Source organism: Pleurodeles waltl, chromosome 7 (genome assembly GCF_031143425.1).
Source record: "Pleurodeles waltl isolate 20211129_DDA chromosome 7, aPleWal1.hap1.20221129, whole genome shotgun sequence".
In the NCBI taxonomy this organism is placed as follows: Eukaryota; Metazoa; Chordata; class Amphibia; order Caudata; family Salamandridae; genus Pleurodeles; species Pleurodeles waltl.
The window spans coordinates 497244710-497262164 of record NC_090446.1 but is presented as its reverse complement, the minus strand read 5'-3'; the positions used below and the strand labels follow the sequence as shown (position 1 = coordinate 497262164).

At 49.1% G+C, this 17455-nt stretch overlaps 1 protein-coding gene across 10 annotated transcripts in view; it reads right to left on the bottom strand.

The window, feature by feature from the left end:
* The window catches only part of SETD1A (SET domain containing 1A, histone lysine methyltransferase), a 905198-nt gene that overhangs the window by 220875 nt on the left and 666868 nt on the right, over positions 1-17455 (bottom strand). For all 10 annotated transcript variants that reach the window (XM_069244167.1, XM_069244168.1, XM_069244163.1 and 7 more), the window contains one exon: positions 15111-15171. In XM_069244167.1, coding sequence (XP_069100268.1) covers positions 15111-15171 — 61 coding nt within the window. The remainder of the gene's footprint in view (positions 1-15110; positions 15172-17455) is intronic.

Sequence of the window (17455 nt, the reverse complement as noted above, 5' to 3'; positions counted from 1 at the left end):
ACGCACACGGATGCCAGTGTTGGACTTAATGAAAAATGGACACAGAGGGCATCTCAGAGATGCCCCTGAAATTCACCCAACTCTCTAGTGTGTGGCTGACCAGTCTATATCAGCCTGCCAATAACAGACATGTTTCTGATTGCATGGGGTGAGAGCATTTGTGCTCTCGGGAGTCAGGGACAAAGCCTGACCTGGGTGGAAGTACTTCACACAGCCCCCCTTGCAGAAACTGAAACACTTGGCGGTGAGCCTTAAAGTCTCCTGCCTTTTGTTACGCTGACTGTATGAAAGTACCCTCGTTTTGGCATGGTTACACCCTCTTTTTGCCTGTTGTCAGTATGCTTAGACTGTTTTCACTGGGATCCTGCTAACCAGGACCCCAGTGATTGTGCTGTCTCCCTCTAAATGTGGTCGCCTAGGACTTTGCACACCCCACAATTGGGATACTGGTGCCCCCTTATAAGTCCCTAGTATATGATACTTAGGTACACAGGGCATTGGGGCACCAGGGTTCCCCCATGGGCTGCCGCATGTATTGTGCCGCTCATAGGAGCCCATGCAAAATGTGTCTGCAGGCCTGCCATAACAGCCTGTGAGGAAAGGTGCATGTACCCTTTCACCCTAGGTCAGTGACCCAGATCACTGTAAGTCAACCCTATCGTAGGCCCTCCTAGCGCAGAGTGCAGGTCCTTGTGTGTGAGGGCACCTCGGCATGAGCAGAGGTACCCCTACGAACTCCAGTTCCATTGCACTGGACTTCGTAAGTGCAGGTAAGCCATTTTGCCCATGTATTGGACACAGGTGTGTCCAGCTACATAATGGTAACTACAAACCTAAATATGTTTGGTATCAAACATGTTGGAATCATACCCCAATACTGCTGCCAGTATTGGTTGTATGATTCCATGCACTCTTGGGGCTCCTTGGAGGATGCCAGTATTGCTTCTACCAGTCTTCTGGGGTTTTCCGGGCAGCCCGCGCTGCTGCCATTCCTCAGACAGGTTTCTGTCCTCCTGCTGCTTGACCAGCTCAGGCAGGGGAAGACAAAACAAAGAATTTCCTGTGGGAGAGGGAGGTAACACCCTCTCCCTTGTAAGTAGGTGTTACATGGTTTGGGAGTGGTAGCCTCCCCAAGCCACCGGTATGCTTTGAAGAGCACACTTGGTGCCCTCCTTGCAAAAAAACAGTTTGCACCAGTCAAGGGACCCCGGTCCCGGCTCTGGCGCAAAACTGGACAAAGGAATGGGGAGTGACCACTCCCCTGTCCATCACCACCCTTTGGGTGGTGCCCAGAGCTCCTCCAGGTGGCCACTTAATTCTGCCATCTTGAATTCTAGGTGGGCAGAGGCCCCTGAGATCATCTGAGTGGCCAGGTCAGGTACGCAACATCACAGCTCTCTCCTGATAGGTGGTCTCCCTGCTAGGAGACCAATCAACCTTCCTAGGCTATTTAGGGTCTCCCTCTTGGATGGGTACCCAGATTCGAAGTGCAAGACTCCAGCAGGATTCCTCTGCATTGTTTACTTCATCTACTGGCCACTGGGACTGCAACTGGACCCTCCAGGAACCAACAATCTGCAACTCCAGCGATGGCTCCACTCTGCAACATTGTTTCTCAGGCTCCTTCCAGCAACTGCAACATTTCCCAGCTATCCTCTGAGGGTGGCAAGTCTTCAGCCTGCACAAAACGTAAGAAAGAGTATCCTTAGGAGGGAAGGAGTCACTACTCTGCATCTGCAACAACGAACGGCTGGGTGGATCTGCTCTCCCCCGGAACTGCGCAGATCCTGCATCACAGGTGGTGGTCTGGAGTGGTCCCTTTGGTCCTCTCTACCAGCTGTCCAACTTGGGGGACGGTAAGCCCTTGCCTCTCCTTGTAGGTCTGTACCCCATGTGCACTCCAACTCTTGCAGCTACCAAGGCTTGTTTGTTCCTCCTCCAAGGGATCTTCAGGCTCTGCGCAGCCCTGGCCTCCGGCACTCCTTCCTGCAAAGCATAGTCTCCTGTCTGCTGCTCCACCAACATGGGACTCCTCTTCAGGTGTGCTGAAGTGGGCCTCACTGAGACTCCTGTGCCTGCTGCCAGTGGTTGCTTGTGGGGGCTGCCTCCTCTTCTCCTGACTCTCCCGTCTGCTGAAGGTCAACCAGGACCTCCATCATTGGGTCGAGTCCCCTGGACTTTGCTGGTCCTCCTCAGCCTTGCAAACCTTCTCAGTCTCTTGTATTTGCCAAGACTTGTTGGTGGTTTTCCAGCACCACTAACTGACTAAATCTCAACCACCGATGTGGGACATCACTTGCATCACTTCTGGGACTTCTCTTCATCTCCTGTGCTGCTGACTTCCTCATCCACTGTCGACCTGGTCCTGCATCCACAGAAGGGTGCGTAGTGGCTCCTGCCACAACCAGACACTCCAACGCAAACTGTACTCGGTCCCCCTCCTTTGCAGGTACTCTTCTGTGAGGAGTCTTGGTTGGGTCTTGCATAATCCTTTTCGAAATTCCTCCTGTTAGTTTTGTGGAAAACCAGGTATTTACCTCTGCTCTCCTGGTTGCTGGGGGTCACTCTGATAATCACCTCTTGGGGTTCCTAGTTCCTCCAGTTCCATTCTACTGATTCCACGTCCTTGGTGGGGAATTGCCTTTCACATTCCACTTTTTTAGTGTATGGTTTGGCCCTCCCCTAGGGCCCTCACTTTTTGCTAGTGCTTTTATCAATGCTTATTGCTTTCTATGCTATTTACTGATTGTTAATATGTATATAATAGTGTGTTTACCCACCTCCTGTTGGGGGATTGCCTATTCAGTATTCTAGTATTTGTGTTACTATAATAAAGTACCTTTATTTTTTGTAACACTGTAGGGTTCTTTCATGTGTGAGAGTGCCATGTGACTATAGAGGTATTGCATAGCTTTGCATGTCGTCCTAGATAAGTCTTGGATGCTCATCCACAGCTACCTCTAGAGAGCCCTGACTTCCTAGACATTGCCTACACTTCACTAACAGTGGACACCTGGACCTGGTATACGGTGATAACCCCATAGGTGCTCACCACACACCAAGCCAGCTCCTACACTTGGTACCACTGGTACCTTCTATAAGGGACTTCGATGTGTGCCAGGAGTGTGCCAATTGTGAAGCAATGGTATAGTTTAGGGAAAGAACAGGTGCGGGGGGGCTGTGTGCCATGTTGTGCTTTCACTTTTGTCTGCACCAAGACCCACAACCTGCAATGGCAGCATGTCCGTAGGAAAATGGTTCATTGTAGCAGTTACACCCCCCTCCCCCCACCCTTTGCCTGATATTGATGCTCACTTGACTGAGTGTGTGCTGGGGCCCTGCTAACCAGGCCCCAGCACCAGTTTTCTTTCACTAAAAATTTACCAGTGTTTCCACAATTGGCACACCCCTGGCACACAGATAAGTCCCTTGTAAAAGGTACAAGTGGTACCAAGGGCCCTGTGACCAGGGAAGGTCCTTTAGGGCTGCAGCATGTGTTGTGCCACCGTAATGGATCCCTCACCTAACACGTGCACACTGCCATTGGAGATTGTGTGTTGGTGGGGAGAAAAAGGCAAAGTCAACATGGCATCCCCCTCAGGATGCCATGCACACAAAATACTGCCTGTGGCATAGGTAAGTCACCCCTCTAGCAGGGCTTAAAGACCTAAGGCAGGGTGCACTATACCACAGGTGAGCAATATGCCCCTACAGTGTCTAAGTCCATTCTTAGACATTGTAAGTACAGTGTGGCCATATTAAGTATATGGTCTGTGGTTTGTCAAAACAAACTCAACACAGTTCAATAATGGCTACACTGAACACTGGGAAGTTTGGTATCAAACTTCTCAGAATAATAAACCCACACTGATTGCAGTGCTGGATTTCTTAAAAAATGCACACAGAGGGCATCTTAGAGATGCCCCCTGTATTTTACCCAATCCTTCGGTGAAGGACTAACTGGTCTATGCCAGCCTGCCACTGAAAGATGAGTTTCTGACCCCCTGGTGTGAGAGACTTTGTGCTCTCTGGGGCGAGAAACAAAGCCTGCACTGGGTGGAGGTGCTTCACACCTCCCCCCTACAGGAACTGTAACACCTGGCAGTAAGTCTCAAAGGCTCAGGTTTACAATGCCCAAGGGTACTCCAACTAGTGGAGATGCCCGCCCCCCGGACACAGCCCCCATTTTTGGCAACATGTCCGAGGCGATAATGAGAAAAACAAGGAGGAGTCACCCCCTCAGCCAGGTCCACCCCCAAGGTGACCAGAGCTGAAGTGACACCCTCCTTGGAAAATCCTCCATCTTGTTTTGGAGGACTTAACCCAACAGGAATAGGTATGTGCCCCCCTTCCCAACGGGAGGAGGCACAAGGAGGGTGTAGCCACCCTCAGGGAAGGTAGCTATTGGCTACTTCCCTCCAGCCCAAACACACCCCTAAATTTAGTATTTAGGGGCGACCCTGAACCCAGGAAATCAGATTCCTGACGACCTAACAAGAAGGAGGGCTGCTGACCTGAACACCCCGCAGAGAAAAAGGAGACAGCTGCTTTGGCCCCAGCCCTACCGGCCTGTCTCCAGATTCAAAGAACCTGCAACAGCGACTCATCCAGCAGGCTCAGCGACCTCTGCCAACTCAGAGGACTGCTCTGCAACCCAAAGGACCAAGAAACTCCAGTGGACAGTGGCTCTGTCCAAAACAACCAAGAAGAAACCATCTTTAAAGGTACTCCCACCTCACTCCTGAAGCGTGAGTCCCCAACATACTGCACCAGACGCCCCCGGCCCGTGTCGAGAGAAACCAACACTGCATGAGGACCCCCAGGTGACTCCCACGATGTGTGCACCCTGAGACGACCTCCCTGCACCCCCCACAGCAAAGCCTGCAGAGAGAATCCAGAGGATCCCCCTGACTGTGACTGCCCGGTAACAATGAACCCGACGCCTGGAAGAAGCACTGCACCCCCACCCCACCCCGAGAGGAACCAACTACTGGTGCAGGAGTGACCAGCAGGCGGCCCTCATCTTTGCCCAGTCGGTGGCTGGCCTGAAAAGCCCCCATGTGCCCTGCCTGCATCACCAGAGTGACCCCCCCGGGTCCCTCCATTGATTTCTATTCAAAACCAGACGCCTTGTTCACACACCGCACCCGGCCACCCCCGGCCCGCTGAGGGTGTATTTTGTATGGGACGAGGACACATGCGCCACCCCCCCCCCCCCGCCACCCCCACACACTCCCAGTGCTCTACTAAACCCCCTGGTCTTCTCCCTGATGGCACAGGTACTTACCTGCTAGCAGACTGGAATCGGAGCACCCCTAGTCTCCATAGGCGCCTTTGTTATTTGGGCCCCTCTTCGACCTCTGCACCGGACCAGGCCAGTGTTGCTGGGTGTTTGGGGTTGACCTGAACCCCCAACGGTGGGCTGCCTATGCCCTGGAGACTGAACATGTAAGTGCTTTACTTACCTGCGAAACTAACTTGTACTTACCTCCCCCAGGAACTGTTGAATTTTGTAGTGTCCACTTTTAAAATAGCTTATTGCCATTTTATGCCGAACTGTGTAAATTACTGTTTTCATTCAAAGTTCTAAATTTACCTATGCCAAGTACCTTACAATTTATGCACTTACTTGAATTATGAATCTTGTGGTTTTAAAATAAATTAGGAAAATATAATTTTTCTATATAAAAAACAACTGGCCTGGAGTTAAGTCTGATTGTGTGTTCCCATTTATTGCCTGTGTGTGTACAACAAGTGCTTAACACTACCCTCTGATACGCCTACTGCTCGACCACACTACCACAAATAGAGCATTAGTACTATCTATTATTGCCACTATTAACCTCTAAGGGGAACCCTTGGACTCTGGACACTATCTCTCACTTTGAGATAGTATATACAGAGCCAACTTCCTACACTGTCGTTCTAGATAAGGGGTCCTTTGGGGTGCAACAAATTTTGTTGAAGCCCTTGGGGTCCCCTATATAGGACCCCAGGCCCTAGGTACAAGGGGTACCATTTACTAGGGACTTACAGAGGGTGCTAAAGGTTTAGCCAATTGGGAAAACAACTGTGCAGTTTTGTGGAAAGAGATCTGTCACAAGGGACCTAGTTAGCAGAAACCCAGTGCACTTTCAGTCGAAATTGCATCAGATACCTGGCAGAAAGTGGGGGGTAATCATGCCAAAAAGTGTGCTTTTCTACAATCATGTATGCAGTATTTTCTGTAACAAACAGAATGGAATAGGCCCAGGAGGGGTGAGGCCTTGAACGAAGGGCTGAAGAGTTTCTAGTTGTCAAAACCGACCGGTGAAGCGCCAACACGGACATGGTAGGAGACATGGCAATTATATTAACAGCCGGTGCAGAGGACCCAACAAGGACTGAAGTCAGTTACCTTGAGGTGTTGACCCGGAGCTCGGTGGAGCACATCCAAAGCAGACAGCGGAAAAAAACCAATCTAACAATGGAGCCGATGTTCATACGCACGACCAGCAATAGTCACTATACCTCATGACTCTAAGACTTCTTATAAGAAAAACAAGTTGCACACGCCAAGCTCAACACTAGATGGCAGGAATATACACAGTATGTGTATCTACAGCTACACATGCCACTAATAGTTTACATCTAAATCTTGTTCTCGACAATGTTAACACAAACCTGCTTAGTAATCAGGCAAAGTTTGCCAAACTAAAGGTTGCATGTTCTTTCTATAATATAGGGTTATCTATTTTCTGCAGGTTGATTATTACTGCTTTAATACTGCATGGTGACAATAATGGAGAGCCTCCCATCAGCAACGGCTTCATATTTAAAGGCTGGTGGGAATCTTATAACACAATACTTCTGCCGTAATGTTATCAAGGCCAGATGCACCAAATATTCAACTATCAGTGTTTGGTGCTTTCAATTCATCTGAGATGTGCACAGTTCCTACAATACTATTATCAAAGTGGCAACATCTACATATTACATGCATTAGGTGAGAGGAACTATCTCAACATTAGAGTCAATCGATTTTAGTCTTTGATGTGGAGTTGTTTCACATTTCTTCTTCCCTTCCTTTTTTGGGCATTTTTGCAGCTGTATAACACAATTACAGTTTTGGATTGTCTAGGCAAAAGGAGTGCAAAGAATAACAAGTTACTGTTCAGGCATTCACATTTTCATGCTATTCCTTGGAAAAACTCTTATTAAACCTTAAATAAAAACTGAATAAGCTTTAAGCAAAACTCAGGGACTTTCCTTTTAGCAATACTGCGTTCCGGAGGATCTAAGAATTTACTAATTAACAATATACTTACCTTTGGTAATGCTGCAGACTAGATCTGCAAAACCATAACCTCTGCTCACCAATAAGTGTCCTGTGCCATCGTTGTCCAAATGAGAAGTAAAGGCGAGGTGCTCATATATGCGCAATCCTGTTGTGATGACATCAGTCTTCTTTGTGACTATTTCCAAGCCAAAAACGCAGAGCCACATAATAAAATACCTATGTTGAAACAGTGTGCAGTGATTAAGACGATCTTTTGGGTTAAGAGCCCAATTTGCACTGTGATGGGGAAGGGAAGGATCTGCAGTTGAATAGATTATCTACCAGAAAAACCTATCAAAGGTAACTTACTTGTTCTTTTGCTAGAAACCTTTTCAGATTCCTCACCGTGGAAACAGATACCCAAGGAATATCCCCCTGAAGGAGAGTCTATGAACTTGCTTAAAACAAAAACTGCTGAGGCACCGATCAGATGAAATGCCTTTACTGTCTAAACAGTAGTACTTTGTGAACTTGGGGAGAAACACCAACGTAGCAGCTTGGCAGATGCAAAGGTTAGGTACCTTGCAGGTGCCAACACAGTAGTAGCGCCCTTCACCCCAGTACATTTGCACCTGAGGCTGCTTCTGAGATAATACATTGCATATCTTGATAAGAGTAAGATCCATCGGGATATGGTCCATTTCTGCACAGCCTTGCCCTTCTTTGCTTCAATGAATCCAATGAAGAGCTGATCATCCACCCAGTGGTCTCTGATGAGGTCAATGTAGAAAGACCTCCTTTTGGATCCATGCAATAGAATTTCTCCTCCTTCTTAGAAGGATGAGGTGAAATGAAACAAGTAGGCAGCGTGATGCTCTGACGGACAGGAAAGGGGGTGACCTGGTCCAGATTTCAAAGCTGGTGCATGGACGGTGAACCAACAGAGCATGAGACTCCCTGACCCCCCGGATGATGCGGCCACTACGAAGACAGCCTTGATGGTCAAGAGCTCCAGAGAACAGTGGTGTAAGTGCTCAAAGGGAGAACTCATGAGAAATGTGAGAACCAGACTGAGGTCCCCATTTGGGAATCATGAAAGGAATAGGAGGGAACAAATGTTGCCAACTTTTCAAGAAATAAGTCACAACTGGCGACCTGAAATGGGAATGTTGATCCAGCAACCGCAGAAAAGCCGAAATGGCCAACAAGTAACCCTTAAAAGTGCCTATTGCAAGGCCTTGCCGGTCTAAAAATAAAACAAACGGCAACACCTCCGAGAGCAATGCAGAAAGGGGTATCCACACAACTTTCCACAAATTTATCCCAAAGGCAGGTGTATACAGTCTTAGTGGAGGGATGCCTGGTTGCCAGGATCATATCACAGACCGCAAGAGAAAGGTCAGAACCCCTCACTGTTGTCACTCCGCCTCCACGCATGAAGGTGGAGTGTACATGTTCGGATGCAGGACCCTACGGACAGATCCTCCCAAAGTGGCAGCAGGACCTATGCTCATAATCAGGAGTTCAGAATACCATACTTTCCAAGCCCAGTTGGGAGCCACTGGTATAACTAGGCCAGACTGATTCTAATCCTCTTGAGATCTCGGGGCAGGAGTGAAATCGACGGAAGGCCATATAGGCGTCCTGAATTCCACTTGAGGCAAAATAAGTATCTCAGCAAGAAACACTTTGAAAACTCCAAAGTGCAGACATGCTGGCATTTCACTATTTTGGCAGTGATGAACAAATCAAGCCAAATTTCTACCCATTCTTGGAAGATAAGTCAACACCTCTGGAAGCAATCACCATTCATGATACGCAAGGCACCGTTGTAGGAAAGTACCATCTTGCCTGGCATGTTACCCCCAATTTTCACTGTGTGAATGTTGTTTTAGCCCTTGTGTCACTGGGATCCTGCTAGGCAGGACCCAAGTGTTCATAGTATGTGCCCTGTATGTGTTCCCTGTGTGGTGCCTAACTATCACTGAGGCTCTGCTAACCAGAACCTCAGTGTTTATGCTCTCTCTGCTTTCTAAATTTGTCACTGCAGGCTAGTGACTAAATTTACCAATTCTCATTGGCACACTGGTACACCCATATAATTCACTGGTATATGGTACTTAGGTACCCAGGGTATTGGGGTTCCAGGAGATCCCTATGGGCTGCAGCATTTCTTTTGCCACCCATAGGGAGCTCAGACAATTCTTGCACAGGCCTGCCACTGCAGCCTGAGTGAAATAACGTCCACGGGGACACCATTACACATGTGCACTATACATAGGTCACTACCTATGTATAGCGTCACAATGGTAACTCCAAACATGGCCATGTAACATGTCTAAGATCATGGAATTGTAACCCCAATACCAGACAATTCCATGATCCCCCGGGTCTCTAGCACAGAACCCGGGTACTGCCAAACTGTCTTTCCGGGGTTTCCACTGCAGCTGCTGCCAACCCCTCAGACAGGATTCTGCCCTCCTGGGGTCTAGGCAGCCCTGGCCCAGGAGGGCAGAACAAAGGATTTCCTCTGAGAGAGGGTATTACACCCTCTCCCTTTGGAAATAGGTGTGAAGGGCTGGGGAGGAGTAGCCTCCCCCAGCCTCTGGAAATACTTTGATGGGCACAGATGGTGCCCATCTCTGCATAAGCCAGTCTACACCTGTTCAGGGATCCCCCAGCCCTGCTCTGGCACGAAACTGGACAAAGGAAAGGGGAGTGACCACTCCCCTGACCAGTACCTCCCAGAGGAGGTGCCCAGAGCTCCTCCAGTGTGTCCCAGACCTCTGCCATCTTGGAAACCGAGGTGTTGGGGGCACACTGGACTGCCCTGAGTGGCCAGTGCCAGCAGGTGACGTCAGAGACCCCCTCTGATAGGCTCTTACCTTTCTTGGTAGCCAATCCCCCTTTCTTGGTAGCCAAACCTCCTTTTCTGGCTATTTAGGGTCTCTCCTCTGGGGTATTCTTCAGATAACGAATGCAAGAGCTCACCAGAGTTCATCTGCACTTCCCTCTTCGACTTCTGCCAAGGATCGACCACTGACTGCTCCAGTACGCCTGCAAAACCGCAACAAAGTAGCAAGACGACTACCAGCAACATTGTAGCGCCTAATCCTGCAGGCTTTCTCGACTGTTTCCTGGTGGTGCATGCTCTGGGGGTCATCTGCCTTCACCCTGCACTGGAAGCCAAAAAGAAATCTCCAGTGGGTCGACGGAATCTTCCCCCTACTAACGCAGGCACCAAAAGACTGCATCACCGGTCCTCAGGGACCCCTCTCATCCTGACGAGCGTGGTCCCTGGAACTCTATCCAAGTGACTCCCACAGTCCAGTGATCCTTCAATCCAAGTTTGGTGGAGGTAAGTCCTTGCCTCCACACGCTAGACTGCAAACCTGTGTACTGCGTGATTAGCAGCTGCTCCGGCTTCTGTGCACTCCTCCAAGGATTCCTTCATGCACAGCCTAGCCTGGGTCCCCAGCACTCCGTCCTGCAGTGCTCAACCCTCTGAGTTGGACTCAGACGTCATGGGATCCTCCTTTGTGACTCTGAGCCAGCTCCGGTTCACAAATCTTCTAAGTGCCTGCCCCGGTACTTCTGCGGGTGCTGCCTGCTTCTGTGGGGGCTCTCTGAGTTGCTGAGCGCCCCCTCTGTCTCCTCCTCCAAGGGGCGACATCCTTGTCCTTCCTGGTCCCCAGCAGCACCAAAAAACCTCTACTGCGACCCTTGCAGCTAGCAAGGCTTGTTTGTGGTATTTCTGCATGGGAACACTTCTGCAACCTTCAGCACGCCGTGGGACATCTTCCACCCAAAGGAGAAGCTCCTAGCTCTCTTCGTTGTTGCAGAATCCTAAGCTTCTTCCATCCGGAGACAGCTTCCTTGCACCTTCATCAGGGGTTTCCTGCCTAACCCCCTCCCCCCCCCGACACTATCGCGACTCTTGGACTTGGTCCGCTTGCCTTGCAGGTCCTCAGGTCTAGGAATCCGTCTTCAGTGCTTTGCTGGTGTTTGTGGTTCTTGCAGAATCCCCCTATCACGACTATTGTGTCCTTTTGGGGTAGTAGGTGTACTTTACTCCTACTTTTCAGGGTCTTGGGGTGGGGTATCTTGGACACCTTGACTGTTTTCTTACAGTCCCAGCGATCCTCTACAAGCTCCCATAGGTCTGGGGTCCATTCGTAATTTGCATTCCACTTTTGGGAGTATATGGTTTGTGTTGCACCTAGACCTATGTTCACCTATTGCAATTCTACACTGTTTGCATTACTTTTCTTACTCTTACTTAGATGTTTTGGGTTTGTGTACATATAACTTGTGTATATTACTTACCTTCTTACTGAGGGTACTCCGTGAGATACTTGTGGCATATTGTCATAAAAATAAAGTACCTTTATTTTTAGTAACTCTGTATTGTGTTTTCTTATGATATTGTGCTATATGATATAAGTGGTATAGTAGGAGCTTTGCATGTCTCCTAGTTCAGCCTAAGCTGCTTTGCCATAGCTACCTTCTATCAGCCTAAGCTGCTAGAAACACCTCTATTCTACTAAAAAGGGATAACTGGATCTGGCACAGGGTGTAAGTACCACAAGGTACCCACTATAAGCCAGGCCAGCCTCCTACAACCGTGAGCTGAGTTTGTCCGTACTGGTGTTCAGTGCACCCACCAGGTGCAGCACAACCAGGAAGATGTCCTGGAGCTCCAGCCAAATTCAAAAGTACAGAACCTCCTGGAACATGTCCACAATCTAACCTTGCATTGTTTGCACATGGCAGTGGTGTCCATAAACATCTGAACCAGCCTTCCCTTCAGGGATGGAAGGAAGGCTCTCAATGCAAATTAAAGAGCTTTCACTTATTGAAGATTGATGTGAAGCTGAGATTCCACCGGAGACCAGAGTCCTCTTATCTCCACTTCTCCACGTTGGCAGCCCCAAAGAGATGCATCAGTGACCATAGCTCTGGGTGAGGTGAAGAGGGGTAAGCCACTGACTCACTCATAGTCCGTCAGCCACCACTGCAGATTTCTTGCACACTCCTTTCCAATGTGGACCATGTCAGAAAGATTCCCTTGATGATGTGTCCCCACTGGGACTTCGGAAATCACTGCAGAGCATGGCATCTGGCACCTGCCACCAGCAGGATGCAGGAGGCAATGAGGCCCAGCAGCCTCAGAGTCATTCTCACCAAAATCCAAGATAGAGGATCAAACATCGGTATCATAGCCTGAAAATCCTGGACTTACCATTTAGGAGGATATACCAAAACTGCACTGTGTCCAGAGCAGCTCTGATGAAAGGGTGCATCTGAGAGGGAGTCAGGTGTGACTTTGGCACGTTTATAGCGAACCCCGGCGAACGCAGGTGGTCCGTTGTAGTCTGAAGGTGGGAGATGACAGCCTGGGTCAAGCCCGCCTTCAAAAGTCAGTTGCCGAGATGGGGGAGACAAACACCTGATCCCCGCAGATGAGCTGCAACCACTGACATCACCCAAGGAGTGCTGGTAATGCCAAAGGGGAGCACAGAAAACTGAAAGTGCTTGTGGCCTACTGTGAACCGCAAGTAACATCTGCAGGCAGGCAGGAAGGGGATATGGAAATGAGTGTCCTGCAAGTCAACACTAGCCTTCAACTCTTGGGTCCAGGGCAGATAAACTTGGAGAGGGAGGGGGGAGGAGAGGGGAGGGGGGGGGGGGGGGGGGGGGGGCGGCGGAACACATCAATTCTGGTGTGTACGACCATGGAGCCGATCGAAGCCACCTACTGGTGTGCAGGGACACTACTCACGAAAATCTTCCGGATCCAGTCCGACACCTGGGGAGAATTCAAAGGTAAGGAATCTGCAGGTAGACTTTTCCACAGCTTACGATTTGCCTTGTAATTTCACAACAAAGAATGTAGAAGAATCTGCTTCTCTTAAACAAACCCACAGACCAATGGAGTACATCAACATATATAACGTGTCTCTCTGAGAGGTACTTTCATATTCAACACACTGGATCTCAAAAAGAGAGATGAAACATTTTTGTGATCTGCGTAAGTCGCAGTGCCCACTCGAAGTAACTTCTTATTCAGGAACAATCTCTGATGGAAACATCAATTTGTGTGACTGATGATTTTACATTACCTGGAATATGTGGCACCATTTGCAATGTCCGATGACATCTACCAACTTCAAGCTAAAAAGGGAATATTTAATTTTGCAAAGCATCAGGCAGGATGACGCACACTTGCCCACTGATTTTCATAACTTCTGATCAGCTGGAGTTAAAAATACATATTTTGTTGTATGCAGCATGTAGTGGCAACTTACGTGAATTAAAATCAAGATGGGAAAAGATGATGCATTACATTTATCCAGTTGGTGTGGCCACACTACTACATATAAAGACTGTAGGAAAGTAGAATCTCTCTAGTATAGTTACCCCCAATTTTTGCCTGTGGTCAGTGTGTCTAGATTGCAGTACACTGGGATCCTGCTAACCAGGACCCGAGTGTCTGTGTTCTCTCCTCTAAATGTGGTTGCTGGAAAACCTTTTACACCAACAATTGGCATGCTGGTGCCCCTATGTAAGTCCCTAGTATATGGTACTTAGGTACCAAGGGCATTGGTATACCAGGGCATCCCATAGGCTGCAGCATTTACTATTCTACACATACTGTGTCTGCAGGCCTTCCACTGCAGCCTCCGTAATATGGTGAATGCACTTTTACTTTAGATATAAGGCTTGCCTTTTATCGCGGTCACTGCACTTGGACACTAAGTCACCCCTATGGCAAGCCCTTCAGCCCAAGGGCAGGGTGCATGGTCCTGAGAGCGAGGGCACACCTGTTAGAGCAGAGGTGCCCCTACAAACCCCAGAATCCATTCTCTGGGCTTTGTAAGTGCAAGGAAGCCATTTTAAGGTATGTAGTAGACACTGTTCAACACAAGTAGTTCAACTACATAATGGTTTCACGGAACCTAATGTTTGTTATGAGTGGGTCACTCATGGGGGCCCCAACGATTCCTGCTGGCTCTCCTGCATGCTGACTCTCCTCCCAGGGTTAAGTCTCTTGCACCTTGCTAGTCCCTAAAAACCTCCAAGCTTCTCCGCAACTTCTCTTGCATTTGCCAATATTTCTTGGTGGTCCTGCTGAGCACTGACCCTCCTGAAATCCGGTGAACGACATGGGACAGCTCGTGGATGACTCCAAAGATCTTCCTGTGTCTCCTGCACTCCGCTGCTGGACTTCTTCCTTCACTGACCTACAGGAACTTCACCTTTAGGAGGGTGGGCATTGCCTACCCTCACTGCCTGGACATCTCCGAGTGGTCTGAACACTGTCCCATTCTTTTTCAGGTTCTCCTAGTCTGGAATTCACCCTTGGGTTCCACCGACCTGGTCCACATGTTGCAACAGTAGCAGGACAAGCGAGGCACCCATTGACTCAACAAAGGTTTCCAACGTCACTTCACCCCTATGCACCTCAGCACCTTGGTGTAGGTACGCCACTTTTCTAGGTATCCAAACCTCCTTGTGCCAACTGGTTTTCTCTGGGTCCTCAGGGAAAGGTCCTGAATCCTGAAAATTCCAACCGCAGCAGTCCTATGTTAGCCTATGCAACACCTGGTTTGATGATAACTCTGCACCCGGGTGCCTGTGGGATTTCTGATACTTACCTCTGGTAATTCCATACTCCCCCATCCCTTGGGATTCTAACACACTTACCTTGGTTGGGCACCCTTCATTCTTATACCACTTTCTTGATGTATGGTTTGTCATACTATCTCTTATATTTAATTAACTTATTTTGTCTATTTATAAACAGAGGGAAAAAGGAAATACCTTTGGGAACAAAAAACAGAAATCTCACCTTCAGACTCATCTTTTTCGCTTATATCTACGTCTTCATCTTCCTCATCATCTTCATCCTCCTTTAACAAAACAAATATACGTGTGAAATATTCCAAGTCTCAGGTAAAGTTTTAATGCTCTGACACATGCAGGACTAGAGGGACAGAAAAATCTACAAAAACAATGGCAGCAAAAAACAAACAAAATGCCATGAAATACCCTTTGCTATGCTTCAGGTCCATAAAAGCCAGGCATGCACAGACAAACGAACACACATGGACAGGTGCACACACACATTTACTGTTTTTTTTGTTTTTTTAAAGTGCATTCCATGCAATCGGACTTAAATTCAGGCTTCCTCGGGTGTACCCCCTGTAGGAAAGTACCATCTTGCCTGGCATGTTACCCCCATATTTCACTGTATATATGTTGTTTTAGTTGTATGTGTCACTGGGACCCTGCCAGCCAGGGCCCCAGTGCTCATAAGTGTGCCCTGTATGTGTTACCTGTGTTATGACTGTCTCACTGAGGCTCTGCTAATCAGAACCTCTGTGGTTATGCTCCCTCATTTCTTTCCAAATTGTCACTAACAGGCTAGTGACCAATTTTACCAATTTACATTGGCATACTGGAACACCCTTATAATTCCCTAGTATATGGTACTGAGGTACCCAGGGTATTGGGGTTCCAGGAGATCCCTATGGGCTGCAGAATTTCTTTTGCCACCCATAGGGAACTCTGACAATTCTTACACAGGCCTGCCACTGCAGCCTGAGTGAAATAAAGTCCACGTTATTTCACAGCCATTTACCACTGCACTTAAGTAACTTATAAGTCACCTATATGTCTAACCTTTATCTGGTCAAGGTTGGGTGCTAAGTTACTTAGTGTGTGGGCACCCTGGCACTAGCCAAGGTGCCCCCACATTGTTCAGGGCAAATTCACCGGACTTAGTGAGTGCGGGGACACCATTACACGCGTGCACTACACATAGGTCAATACCTATGTGTGGCTTCACAATGGTAACTCCGAATATGGCCATGTAACATGTCTATGATCATGGAATTGCCCCCTCTATGCCATCCTGGCATTGTTGGCACAATCCCATGATCCCACGGGTCTGTAGCACAGACCCGGGTACTGCCAAACTGCCTTTTCAGGGGTTTCACTGCAGCTGCTGCTGCCAACCCCTCAGACACGTTTCTGCCCTCCTGGGGTCCAGCCAGGCTTGGCCCAGGATGGCAGAACAAAGGACTTCCTCAGAGAGAGGGTGTTACACCCTCTCCCTTTGGAAAAAGGTGTTAAGGCAGGGGAGGAGTAGCCTCCCCCAGCCTCTGGAAATGCTTTCATGGGCACAGATGGTGCCCATTTCTGCATAAGCCAGTCTACACCGGTTCAGGGACCCCTCAGCCTTGCTCTGGCGCGAAACTGGACAAAGGAAAGGGGAGTGACCACTCCCCTGACCTGCACTTCCCCTGGGAGGTGCCCAGAGCTCCTCCAGTGTGCTCCAGACCTCTGCCATCTTGGAAACAGAGGTGCTGCTGGCACACTGGACTGCTCTGAGTGGCCAGGGCCAGCAGGTGACGTCAGAGACTCCTTCTGATAGGCTCCTTCAGGTGTTGCTAGCCTATCTTCTCTCCTAAGTAGCCAAACCCTCTTTTCTGGCTATTTAGGGTCTCTGCTTTGGGGATTTCCTTAGATAACGAATGCAAGAGCTCATCCGAGTTCCTCTGCATCTCTCTCTTCACCTTCTGCCAAGGAATCAACTGCTGACCGCGCTGGAAGCCTGCAAAACTGCAACAAAGTAGCGAAGACGACTACTGCAACTCTGTAACGATGATCCTGCCGCCTTCTCGGCTGTTTTCCTGGTGGTGCATGCTGTGGGGGTAGTCTGCCTCCTCTCTGCACTAGAAGCTCCGAAGAAATCTCCCGTGGGTCGACGGAATCGTCCCCCTGCAACCGCAGGCACCAAAGAACTGCATCATCGGTCCTCTGGGTCTCCTCTCAGCACGACGAGCGAGGTCCCTTGAATCCAGCAACTCTGTCCAAGTGACTCCCACAGTCCAGTGACTCTTCAGTCCAAGTTTGGTGGAGGTAAGTCATTGCCTCCCCACGCCAGACTGCATTGCTGGGAACCGCGTGTTTTGCAGCTACTCCGGCCCCTGTGCACTTTCCGAGGGAATCCTTTGTGCACAGCCAAGCCTGGGTCCACGGCACTCTAACCTGCATTGCACGACCTCCTGAGTTGTCCTCCGGCGGCGTGGGACTCCTTTGTGCAACTTCGGGTGAGCACCGTTTCACTCCACTTCGTAGTGCCTGTTGCGGCACTTCTGCGGGTGCTGCCTGCTTCTGAGAGGGCTCCTT